The sequence below is a fragment of the Armigeres subalbatus genome, chromosome 1 (genome assembly GCF_024139115.2).
Source record: "Armigeres subalbatus isolate Guangzhou_Male chromosome 1, GZ_Asu_2, whole genome shotgun sequence".
NCBI classification, from domain to species: domain Eukaryota; kingdom Metazoa; phylum Arthropoda; class Insecta; order Diptera; family Culicidae; genus Armigeres; species Armigeres subalbatus.
Window position 1 is genome coordinate 301,854,976 of NC_085139.1, and position 13,630 is coordinate 301,868,605.

Below are 13,630 nucleotides of genomic sequence, written 5' to 3' on the forward strand. Positions count from 1 at the left end.
ATTTTTATGACCTGTATAATAAAATGATATTGATTGTATATATCACAAAGAACCATGGCTCCGTAAAGTGTTATACACGCCTGAGCCTACCAAATAAACGAACTTGGAAAAAAAAAAGTATTTATTTTGCAACTGACTGTCCTTAGATGTGGATACAAACAAATTTAAGATCCGTTTAACACCCCGACCAGTAGATACATGGTTATTCTGTTATAGCATTTTTTATAACAGAGTTATAAAACACGTGCCATAAAATAACAAAAATTGTAACAATTTTTTTTTAGTTTTGACAAAAATGTTCTAAATATGATTTCAATTGAACGAAAATATAACTCGATGTGTTACTTGGAAAGTAACTAAAATTATTATAAACTATGTTATTGAAAAGAACAAAGTTATAACTAGTTATGTTACAAGTATTGCTAGTCGTAATTATTATACCATAGTGTGTTATAATCATGCTATGACGATCATGGGATATTCTTTTCTTCATCCGAAACAGAGAATTTATAACAAAGTTACTGCAGATATTATTGTTTGTAACACATATTGATATAATTATATTATAATTTTGTTATGGATTACTGGTCGGGACCTATGTAACACAAATATTATAAATTTGCGAATGTCTGGCAAAACCTCTGATTTCGAAGAAGTACCGTGAACTCTCGCTTAACTTTTCAAAAGGACCTAAGTAACATTTTTTTCATGAATTAATTTGAATAGCGCAATCAACATAACAACATGACAGCTATTGATTGCGCTATTCAAATTAATTCATGAAAAAAATGTTACTTAGGTCCTTTTGAAAAGTTAAGCGAGAACTCTCCCTTACTCGATATTGAAGGGACCATCGAGTTAGAGAGGCAATAAGATAGGAAACACATTTATATTTGGCAGAATGCTGTTTGGCCTACTAGTTAAAATTTGTTTCCTTACTAAGTGACGTGAGAAGCGAGATGTTTGAAGTGAATAGTGTGACAAGTGATAGATGATATTTGGAAAATGAGAAGCGAAATGTTGAGTAGTGAGAAATAAGTGGAGAGATATAAGACAGAAAGAAGAACTTTTTGTTCTCCGGTCCTCACTTCTCTCTACTTCTTTCTCACAACTCTCTTCTCGCTTCTTACCTCCCTCTTCCCACTACTCACTCCCCACTTCTCACTGTTCATTTCTCACTTCGCACATCTCACTTCTCATTTTTCATTTTTCACTTCTCTCTTCTCATTTCTCACTTATCCCTTTTAACTTTTAACTTCTCAATACTACTTCTTACTTCGGACTTCTCACTTCTCATTTCTCATTTCCCACTACACACTTCTTACTTCGGACTTCTCACTTCACATTTCTCACTTTTCACTTCACACTTTGAATTTCTCACTTCGCGTATCTCAACTCTTACTTCGCACTTCTCACTTCTCATTTTTTACTTCTTACTTCGAATTTCTCACTTTTCACTTCTCATGTCTAACTTCTTAGTATATCGTGCATGTACATTGTCGGACAAAACTATTAGACAGAGGCCGTTTTTTATACAAAATGACCAACTTTGGAGGGGTCTGGGTCATTGGCATAACGCCATTTGGCATAAAGGCCATTTGGCATAATGGTCATTTGGCATAACGGACATTTGGCATAATTTTGACCTGCAAGAAAAGAGTGGGTCATTTGGCATAACGGACATTTGGCATAATTTCTAACTGTAAAAGCGAAAGGGATATTTCATGTATTGTTTAGCGTAGATAATGTAGGTCGAGGCTGTTTTCTGATAAATTTAGACAGATGGTAGACATTTTCCGGAAAAACGAAATAACAAAACGGCAGAATTACTTCCGAGGGAGGGATCACAGCCATCATTGACTTATTCCGGCCACATGCCTACTTTTAAAGTAGGGATTACATCCATCATTGCTCCAATCCGGGCATGCGCCTTAAGACCGGATCAAATACACCATTGCCTTAATCCGGGCAAGCTCCCAACTTTAAAAACTACTTGTCGTAGACGAGTTACTAAAACCAATCAAGTTACTGCAACCAAATCAATCTGAATTGTGCTACTCGAGGAAGAGATCACATCTACCTTTGATTTATTCCCGGCAAGCGCCTACTTATAAAGAAGGGAGTCACATCCACCATTGCCATAATCCGGGCAGGGCCTAGTTTTAAAGAAGGGATCACATTCACCATTGCCACAATTCGGGCCACACACCTACTATTAAGGTGACACGGGAAGCACTAACCATCATCAAATCGTCATCATTGTTAACCTTGCTTAACTTTTTTTCTACAACAAATATGATTTTGAAAAAGTATCACCGGTGCGTGCCTACTCGCAATCTACATGCTGATACATTTACAGTTACATCAAACAACTGAAAACCGAAACACAACGCTTCAAAGTTGCGAGGTGATAATGCTAGAAAGAGACGAAAGATAGGAAAAATAACACGGTGTTTAGTGACTCCCCGAGTCACCTTAAAGAACAAATCAAATCCTCCATTGCCATAATCCGTGCAAGCGCCTATTTTTAAAGAAGGGATCACATCCACCATTGCCTCAATCCGGGCAAGCGCCTCTTTTTAAAGAAGGAATCACATTCACCATTTTCATAATCCGGGCAAGCGCCTACTTTTAAAGAAGGGATCGCATCCTCCATTGCCATAATCCATGCAAGCGCCTACTTTTAAAGAAGGAATCACATCCACCATTACCTTAATCCGGGCAAGCGCCTTCTTTTAACCCTTAGGGCCGATGCCCACGTAGCGTTTTTTCAAAGCTGCGTGCACGTGGCGTTGAAAAAACGCAGGTGTGCATCGGTGCGGCGACGCTGCGTTACCGCTTTTTCCCGATGCACACATGCGTCCTTTTAACGCCGTGTGCACGTAGCGTTGAAAAGACGCTACGTGGGCATCGGGCCTTAAAGGCGCAAGGCGTTTTTTTAGAAATCGTCGAACATATTTTTAACGTAAACAACAAATGAAATCATTAACATTAAACGTATTTTCGGTTTGTTGTTTTTAAACTACATTGCGCATTTAAGGGTTAAAGAAGGAATCACATCCACCATTGTCATAATCCGGGCATGCATTCTTTCCACGAGAGGGTATTGTCTTTTCAATATTGTTATCGACGGGTGTTATATTTACTATTCCGGGATGTTTCCCGCACCATTTAGCGAAATTATGCCAAATGTCCGTTATGCCAAAAGACCCTCATTTTTAACGCTGGTCACAATTATGCCAAATGGCCGTTATGCCAAATAGCCCGCTCCCCTTTGGACGGCTGTATCTCGGATTATAGTCAGTGGTGGAAATCTGCGAATCTTACTCACAAAACAAGAAGTAGGCAATGCAAAAGACTCGCGAACATTTGTTTTGCCTTTTTCTTGCCTACCTACTACTCGCAGAGAAAACAAAAAAACGAACCCTGAAAAATGTTCGTGAAGCTTCGCGAGTCATTCGGGTTAATTTGCTAAAAGTCATAAAACAACCTCGGAACTTAATTCTCACTGATGTTCGAGCAAGAACACAATTGTTTATTGTTATTGTGTTTATGTCCAGTCAAATCTATCCATTGTATTCGAAGTAATCACAAAAACTCGCGACCGTGTTTTTACTCCCGAACAAAATACAGCCCGGGTTTTTGTTTTTGCTTTGCCCGTACTCGCGAACAAAGCAAGCGCCAGAAAAATGCAGGCAGTATGTTCGCGCGAGTATGGCATTTTTGGTAGGCGCAATTACACTCTTTTCTTACTCGTGAAGCGAGTATTTCCACCACTGATTATAGTTGGCCAATCGAGCTGAATTTTGGCTGCCCGGAGATTATCAGAATTTTCCTCAGCCGAAGATACACATTATTCAGACCACGGACTTCGAATTTACAGACCTCTAAAGGACAAAAAATAGGACCACCTCCAGGATCTTTAAAACTAAGAGAGTAAACTTATTCACTATGTCAAAAGATTTTTGTAAATAATTATCATTTGGCCGGTGATCATGACTCAATTCTCACGTTATCACCCTGAAAAATTAACCCAAAATGGTGATCATATTTTTTGTCCATTCAGAGGTCTGTAAGTTCGAAGTCCGTGGTCCGAAAAATATGAACCCTCGATTGAGGAAAATCAGATAAATTCCCCCGGGCAGCCAAAATTTCAGCTCGATTGGCCAACTACAAGCCGAGATACAGCCCTCCAAAGTTGGTTATTTTGTATAAAAAACGGCCTCTGGTCTAATAGTTTTGTCCGGTGCTGGAACTGTATCTGACAAGATCGAGTAAGCGAGGTGAAAATGCATTGGAAAAATACTTCGACTTAGAGAACATCGAGTAAGGGAGACATCGACTTACAGACAGGAAGATTACAGATTCAATGGGACTTTTAATTTCATCGAGTTAGGGAAAATATCGAATTACAGAGTATCGAGTTAGGGAGAGTTCAGTGCATCAGATTCTTGCAGAATCTTGATCAGATTCTTGCAGAACCAAGATCAGATTCTTGCAGATTCAGGATCAGATTCTTACCGAAACTGGATCAGATTCTTGCAGATTCATGATCAGATTCTTGCAGAATCTAGATCAGTTTCTTGCATAATCTGGATCAGATTCTTGCAGAATCTGAATCAGAATCTTGTAGAAACTGGATCAGATTCTTGCAGATTCAGGATCAGATTTTTGCAGAATCGGATTCGGATTCTGGATCGGATTCTTGCAGAATCTGAATCAGAATCTTGCAGAAACTGGATCAGAATCTTGCAGATTCAGGATCAGATTTTTGCAGAATCTGGATCAGATTCTTGCAGAATCAGGATCAGATTTTTACATAATCTGGATCTGGTTCTTGCAGAATCTGGATCTTGCAGAATGTGGATCAGATTCTTGCAGAATCTGGATCAGATTCTTGCAGAATCTGGATCAGATTCTTGCAGAATCTGGATCAGATTCTTGCAGAATCTGGATCAGATTCTTGCAGAATCTGGATCAGATTCTTGCAGAATCTGGATCAGATTCTTGCAGAATCTGGATCAGATTCTTGCAGAATCTGGATCAGATTCTTGCAGAACCAAGATCAGATTCTTGCAGATTCAGGATCAGATTTTTCTGGATCAGATTCTTGCAGAATCTGGATCAAATTCTTGCGGAATTTGGATCAGATTCTTGCAGAATCTAGTTAAGATTCTTGCAGAATCTAGTTCAGATTCTTGCAGAATCTAGTTCAGATTCTTGCAGAATCTAGTTCAGATTCTTGCAGAGTCTAGTTCAGATTCTTGCAGAATCTGGATCAGAATCTTGCAGAATCTTCTTGCAGAATTGGGATAATTTTTTTGCAAGGTATAGATCAGATTCTTGCGGAATCTCTGGATCACATTTTTGCAGAAGTTATGCAGAATCTAAATAAGATTTTTGCATAATCTGAATCAGATTTTAGAATTTAGATTCGATTCTTGCAAAATCTGAATCAGATTTGGATCAAGCTATAGCAGAATTCAGTGAGAATATGATCCAGTTTCTGCAAGAAACTGATTCAAATTCTTCAAGATTTTCACAGAATCTGGTTCAGATTCTAACATTCATTCATTCATTTATTTAGTCTACATCTATACAGATAACACTGAATCAACAATTTGACGCCACAATACACGGTTCGAGGCCGCATCTCTCCATCCTCGAATACGCCCCACGCTCGCCAAGTCGTTCTGCACCTGGTCTGCCCATCTCGCTCGCTGCGCTCCACGTCGTCTCGTACCTGCCGGATCGGAAGCGAACACCATCTTTGCGAGGTTGCTGTCCGGCATTCTTGCAACATGCCCTGCCCATCGTACCCTTCCGGCTTTAGCTACTTTCTGGATACTGGGTTCGCCGTAGAGCTGGGAGAGCTCATGGTTCATTCTTCGCCGCCACACACCGTCTTCTTGTACACCGCCAAAGATGGTCCTAAGCACCCGTCTCTCGAATACTCCGAGTGCTTGCAAGTCCTCCTCGAGCATTGTCCATGTTTCATGTCCGTAGAGGACTACCGGTCTTATTAACGTCTTGTACATGACACATTTGGTGCGGTGGCGAATCTTTTTCGACCGCAGTTTCTTCTGGAGCCCGAGATTCTAACATAATCACAGAATTTAAATTTTCACTGAATCTAAATCAGATTCTCACAGAATCTGGATTAAATTCTCACAGAATATTGATCAGATTCTAGCAGATCTGAATTCTTGATCAAATTCTTGCAGAATATGGATCGGATTTCTGAAGGTTCTGGATCGGATTTCGTTTTAAAATTGGAGCAGTATCGTTTGAATAAAATTCATGCAGAATCTGGGTCCGAATCATGCAAAATCTTGTTCAGATTCGCGCGAAATCTGAACCAGATGCGTGTGAAATCTGAATCAGATTTATGCAGAATCTGGATAAGAGTATTGCAGAATCTGGAGCAGAATATGGATTAGGTTTGTGCAGATTCTGGATGTGATTTGTGCAGATTCTGAAACAATTTAATGTCAAAATTGGATCAGAAGTTTACTCGCTTCTGGATCTGGATCACAGTCGTGCAGAATCTGCTTTAAATTCGTGCAGAATCTTAATCAGATTTGTATAGAATTTGAGTCAGATTCGTATTTGAATCTTAATCAGATTAGGGCAGAATCTGGGTCAGATATCAGAATCTTGATCATATTTTTCTGCAGCCTGGATCAGATTCGTGCAGAATCTGGAACAGGTTGGTGTAGAATATGGATGGGATTCGTGTCGAATTTGGATCAGATTCGTGAAGAATCTAATTTAGATTCGTACAGAACCTGGATTAGCTTCGTGGGATCTGGTGCAGAATCTGAAAAAGATTTATGCAGAATCTAGATCAGATTCGTACAGAATCTGAATAAGATTCATGCAGAATCTCGGATCAGATATTTGTGCAAAATCATTTAGACCAAATTCGTGCAGAATCTTGCCCCCATTTGTGTTGATTCTGAGACAGATTACAGATTCGCGCAAAACCTGGATCGGATTCGTGCAGAATCTGGATCTGATTGATGTAGAATCTGGATGAGATGCGTACACACAATCTGGATGAAATTCGTGTAGAATCTTGTTTAGATTTGTGCAGAATCTGCATCGGATTTTTTGGACTTTACTTTTTTTATTCTTAAGAGATTTTCAGTCTAAGTTACTAAGCTGCTGGAAAACGAAATACATCCATGTGCGGTTGAACGCCTGTTAGGGATCTTTCTCGTACGAAACTTTGATAGAAGGTTCGAAGGGACTAGTGTCATACGTGGCCATACTAAACGACTCAGCTCGAACATGAAACCGATTCAATCGGCAACTTTGGCATCACTGATTCAGCAGCCCATCAGAACAACGATGACTTTTCCACTCATATGTAGGTACGAACGATGCTACTTTTACTTCCTCGTGTAAGGTTGGATAACGAACCATAACAATAAAACACATCAACCTTTTCCTCCTACGCCATCTTCCTCCCATCCATTGATCCGTGGCATCCATATACCTAGGAGGTAGGTGTTCAAGAGAAACATCATTGGACAAACGTTGCCATATTCTTTCGCCCCTTGGATGGATGAAGGCATAGAAGATGTAGCTTCTTCGCCCGCTCCGATGGGATTCCCGTACAGTTTTTCCTCCCGCTCGTTCCGAATTCTCCGGTTTTTGCGTGCAAGACACTGACGATTGGTGGCCCGTAGCTCGGCTGGCTAATGCAGAAATCGAATAGCGCTACACACTTGTTGCTTCGTCGTCATTGGGTTAGATTTACTTTGGTGGGGAGAAGAAAAAAAATCGATTCGAAAACAAGCGGCAGAAACACCGGCGCCGTGCGCCGCAGTCTGTGCTGCAACGAAACCAGGGACCTTGGGTTTTTTCCCCCAATTGAGCTCAAGGTTGTCTGCAGCAGGGTACTAATTTCAGACACCAGCAATATGACTCAGTGTTGAATCGTTATTTTTTTTGTTGTGGCATAGTTTTCAATCAATTAGTTTTACGATGATCACATTCAAAAACAACATAAAAAGAAGCAATTTTTGAGAGATAATCGAAAAGATTTTATGAACAGACTTCTGTATTTAATAAAGATAGCACTCAGAACCAGAATAACTTTCATAGATGATGAGTAAGTATGAAAATATCTTTTCATGGTATAAAAATATGAATAAAAAAAAATCTTACTGGTTGAAAGATGTTTAAAGAATTCGCCACGAATAGTTTTTATTACTTCAAATTGCAGGCACATTTGTTTGCTGAGTTACTTAGCCAAACACCGATTTCACCGGCCGATTTAAATTCACGTAAACTTACAAAAACGTCACAAAAAACCACGATTACGGTGCGCTGATTGCCACGTTTTTTTACTCGAACCGTGCGAAGATTGTTGCGATTTCAAACTCGAACCAAGGAAAATCATGAATCATTGAACGACGATGTTCAACGAATGAGGTGAAAATCGAGAGCTCCATGTTAAAGTATAGTTTTGGAAAAATTAAAATTATAAATAAATAATCAACTTAAGGCTTAATCAATTGGCTTATTATTGAAAAAACTTTATTTCGTTTCAATCAGTGCCTTGTATTAAAATAAATATTATAAAAACTATTATTAAAACTGATTACGGTAGGTATGCGATTTTGTAAATGAACTTTTGGATTTGTATCTAAGTTGCGGTTTGAATTACTAACAGATCTAATTCCTACAACACAAAAAAAGCATTTCACATTCTAACGATCGCTTTCTTCCCAATCTTCTCTCCCTTCCGACAGAATCAAACACACGTGCAGGTGCAGAACAATGCGGTTCAGAGCAAAATTACCAACAACAGGCCCGTCAAGGACAATAAACCGAGGGGGCGCATGACAGCGTATGCCTTTTTCGTACAAACCTGCCGCGAAGAGCACAAGAAGAAGCACCCGGAGGAGCAAGTTATATTCGCCGAGTTCTCGCGGAAGTGCGCAGAACGGTGGAAGGTAGGTATCGGGAAAATCCATCATCAACATCTTTCCGCCGAGGAAGATTCATAAACCATCTCCATTTATTGACTCACCTGCGAGATGATGTAAACAAATCGGGAAGGTAGAAAAATGATAAAACGGAAATCTTGAACGTGGTTGGGCTTGCCGCCGCCGCAGTCTAGGAAAGGGTTTCAACTGGTTTGACCCAGAAAATTTCTCGATAACAATCAAGCAGCTCAAAAAAAATGAAATTGTTGTTATTGTTTTAGTGTCGGCGGGACGGGTTGATTGAGAGGCTACACAAAAACGAAAAAAAAAAATGTTTTCACGTAACAGCCAGCGACCATAGCCAACGATCTTGAGGTTGGCTGTTGTATCCAAGGCCTCGGTTACGCGGCTTCGCCGCGCCACTTCAATCGGATAATGAATAAAAACGGATAATCGGCCGAGGCAGCAACACGCAGTTTCAGAAACACGCCTTCCTCGATTCGTTACACTTGGACGGCAAAAGGCACCGCGAAGGCAACCCACTAGGGTGGCAGCGCTAGTTGTGACGCTCCGAGAGACGACTGCTTGAATTATTGAATTCTTGTCACTTGTTTTTTCATTTGCGATCTAATTTTTAAGAAAAAGGTCGCATTTTCACAAATTTATTGATCACGTATTTGCAAAGATCCTAAACGACGCATTGACGCACCCTACATCACGATTTAAAAGAAAATACTTCTGAGAGACGGACGGGTTCGGTTCGGGATGCATGCAAAGAAAACACTGTTGTGGATGATGTTGACGGTTGAAGTTCTTTTTTTTTTCGTTTTATTTTCTGCCTCGTCATTTGTGCTCTTCGCCATGGAGCCACGCGGTTGCCAGGTTGGTTACGACGGGATGGCGGGCAATGTAACGGTATTTTGGAGGCTTTCTGCCTTTGTCTTGTTACTGAGTTGGCTGTCGATGCTGCAATCGTTAGTTGCTGTCGTTGCTGATGATGCACTCTTGCGGCTTGGAAAATATCATGTTCCCGCAAAAATGCAGGATTACACAAACAGGGGTTTCCGATTAATCATCAATCAATTACACAGGTTGATGGAAAACAATGTCTGGGTATTTGAATAGACGTGGATGCAATCCACGTTTAGGGCCATGCATTTCGACAGACGACTGTTGCTTGTTGATTGATTGATTGCTTTTCGAGATTATTTGGTTTTTAAATTAAACTTTCTTGTTCAGCGTTGTGGATTCGTTGTTGTACCTTACATTTTTAGTGTGCAAATTATTTACATTTTCATCTCCACCGACAAGGTCACCATGTCAGTTCTTGGGTCTGATAAGTCGCAGCTTCTATTTTTCTCTAAATGAGCTCGAAACATCCGTGTCTAATAAATAGTTTAAAAACAGGCGACTTATTTGGTCAGCTTCTTATTCTTTCGAGATATTTTTTCTTTTCTTTGCTTTTTTGAAACTTACAACGCCGTATTTCGAATCCAGATATTTACAATTTTAAATAATGTATTTTTATCTGGCCTGCTAGCTTTTGATCCTACCAGGGTCACATCACCAATTTGAGACAGATACTGACTCACCAATATCCTACTTCGTGGTAATTGAGGGAGGGAGCTGAGTCGAAGTTCTCCGGTAATTAAATACTAGATCACTTACCAAAGAAAGTAACATGTTGGCCTTCTACTTTGCCGCAGTTCGGACTTGATGTCAACATCTGATCTGTCGTAGTTTGTTTTTCGGAGATATTTTTTGTTTGGCAGATAAACTTTGTATGTTTCGGAAATCAATCTCAGGTTCGACTTTATCAAGATTCTTATGTTATCCACTACTTTTATTTAGAAGATCAAAAAGATACAAACCCGATCTTCTAGAGAACAATTTCTGGTATCAAAAAATCAAAGCCAAAAACCGATTTCAATTCATTCGTGAATCAGCTTCCAAGTTTAAAATATTTGGTGTTTAGAACATCGTTTTATGGTCTTTTTATAAGTGGCAGATCTTACCATACTGCCAACTTATTGATTTCTGAATGTCAGGTTTATTGGTTTTTGAAAAGCTGCCTTTGTTCTTTTGACGATCAGTTTTTCGGTTTTTCGAAGGAGAGAATCCAGATCCGCATATTAAAAAAAAAAAGATGTAGGGTAAATCACTACTTGGGCCTATGGACCCGATTCCCGGCTCACTGCACAGAAAACTAATGATTTAAACTGTTTGGAAGTCGTAGGTTTATGGTTGATAATTTTTAAAAAGTCTCCCATTTATTTTTCACAATACTCAATATTTTCTATCACTTGTTTTACTCCTAATTGATTCAATTGTAGAAAATAAAAATGTAGAATTCAAAATTTCACTCTCCGATGCCACACCACTGAGCCGGAGTGATTCTTTCCACTTTTACAAAACGATATTATCGAATAAACACCTACCTGAAAATCGTCACAGTGCTTGCAGCTGTTAATCACCATATCGTAATTCTAAACACACGCACTTCAATTCTTCTTATTTGTTTGTTTCACTAGAACTTATTTAAACATACTAGAATACATTTTAAAATGTATTCACAAACCGAACAAAAATTCACCTCGGCCCAAGAACTTCTAGCCGCACCGTGCTGCCAAAAGGCCAGGATGATAAAAATGATCCTTCATCGTTAATAGGAAAATTGTCTAATATGTTGACGTTATCATGTTATTTATAGTTCTCTCGATTTTAAAAGGTGAAATAAATATTGTTTTAAAGTATTTGGAAGAAATTTGAATGAGTTTATATATCTTCTCAACCAAATAAAAATGATTATGAATAATACCATCTGGCATCTTGTTGTCGTGGAACGTGCATATTTTTGTTTACATCGCATTTTCTACCGTCCCGAGAGAGAATGAGAGTAAAATGTTGAGAGATTGAGTGAAATTTTGCTTAGGCCGGGAACTGGTTTTTGTATGCCGGATTGGGAATCGCTATGACTGAAATGAGTGCTGCACCTCGTTAATTTAAATCAAATAAAAGCTTCTTTGAACGATATTTAGCACGAATAGCTATTTTTTAAGCAGAAGTGAACCCCAATGCAGTATTATACAGCCTACAAATTTCAGAAAAAGTTGCTTCCTGTCATAAATATCAATTAAATAATGCAGTCGTACGCATGTTAGGCCGGGAATGGGGTAAGAAACCCTATGCTATGAAAATTGTTTTCTAATCTTTCAGAAAGCAGCTTCGGGTCTTTTAAAAACCCATTATGCTTCGAGTTACTTTCGGCTTAAACATAATTTTTGGACTAACTTTTAATGTTGAAAAAACGTTTTTGGTCTTTTTTCTTCTTTCAATATATGTATGCTAAAGCATAGATCATTTTTTTTTTGAGTATCTAATCAGCATTGCAAAAAATTGTCATCTGCGAAAAAAATTGTTTGTCTTTCAAAGAGCAAATGGTCGTACGAAGCCCTTCTTCCGTATTCGGATCTTACTATGCTCTTGCGGTGTTCGAATATTCTCAAGATTCAGCGTTAATTTTTTCCCTTTTCTTCAAGATCACCTTCTGCTTTTTTATGAAGATAAAATTCCAAATATACGCTCTTCCGATATTAAGAGGATCAACTTTAAACTTTCCGTACCTGCCGTCTGTTTTTGAGAGGTAGCAGATAATATTGAAACAGCTGTCAAACGCACAATTATTGACCTGTTTTTTGTTTATTTTCAAATGCGATCGATTCCCAATCAATACTTATTTTGGTTCGAAAGCTATTCCAGATTCCGTAGGGGTCTCTTACCCTCGGAAATTGGTCTCGAATTGAGCCTAAACAGGTCGTTTGGCGTCTCAAACTTCATTATTTGGCTAAATATAGATAAAAATGAGGACTCCTAATCCAAAACCACTTCGGATCATAATGGTCAAGATTCGAAGAAATGGAGATAAATGTTAGTTCCCAACTAAGTCGTATGACAAGCTCAAAGATGACTACGGTTCGAATAATGATCTTTTGCGATAACAAGTCGTGTGACGCCCACGCCACAATCCTCATGATTTTGCAAACACGAAAAAATAAAAATAGAGTGGTTTGAAGGCCACTCCTTTCGGTCATATTGCTTAGGATCCGGTCATTTAGTCAGTGAACATTTGGGTCAGTTGGGTCTAAACAAGTCTTGTACCGGTTCAAACTTCACTTGTCCACGGTTCGAAACCCACTTTAAATCATTCCGGTTATACTGGTCAGGGGTCGGAGGTTCCTCAACAAATCGTCAGAGGGCTCAAAATTAGAGATTTTGCACAATACAGATACAAAAAAAGAGGTGAGTTTATTGTCCCAAGGCCACTCGTAATCAATGTGGTCATATTAACCAGGATCTGAAGAGCTTGAACACTTCGTGGGATGGCTCAACGGCTGAAGATGAAAATAGAGTGTTCGTGATTTCAAGGCCACTACACATTTCCTAAGTTTGTGTGATTCACGGCGATTCTGGATGGTCCGGACCGGATCAATACGGTCATTTTGTCAGTGGACTTCAGTTGGATTCGAAGTGTTGTGACGGCGCAAACTTAATAAGGCACAGTCAAAGACCAACTTTTGTATCAAAAATCAACTCTTGTTATGAAGATCAACAAAGCTAACTTTTATGATTCCGGCGAAAGATTTCTTATATTTTTAAAGACCAACTTTTTTTATCATTCTGCCGTCATTCGT

At 39.1% G+C, this 13,630-nt stretch overlaps 1 protein-coding gene across 1 annotated transcript in view; it reads left to right on the top strand.

Annotated features, from left to right (window-relative positions):
• LOC134207816 (high mobility group protein DSP1-like) overlaps window positions 1–13,630 on the top strand; it is a 135,440-nt gene that overhangs the window by 67,826 nt on the left and 53,984 nt on the right. Inside the window, 1 exon segment of the mRNA XM_062683754.1 lies at window positions 8,763–8,966. Coding sequence (XP_062539738.1) covers window positions 8,763–8,966 — 204 coding nt within the window.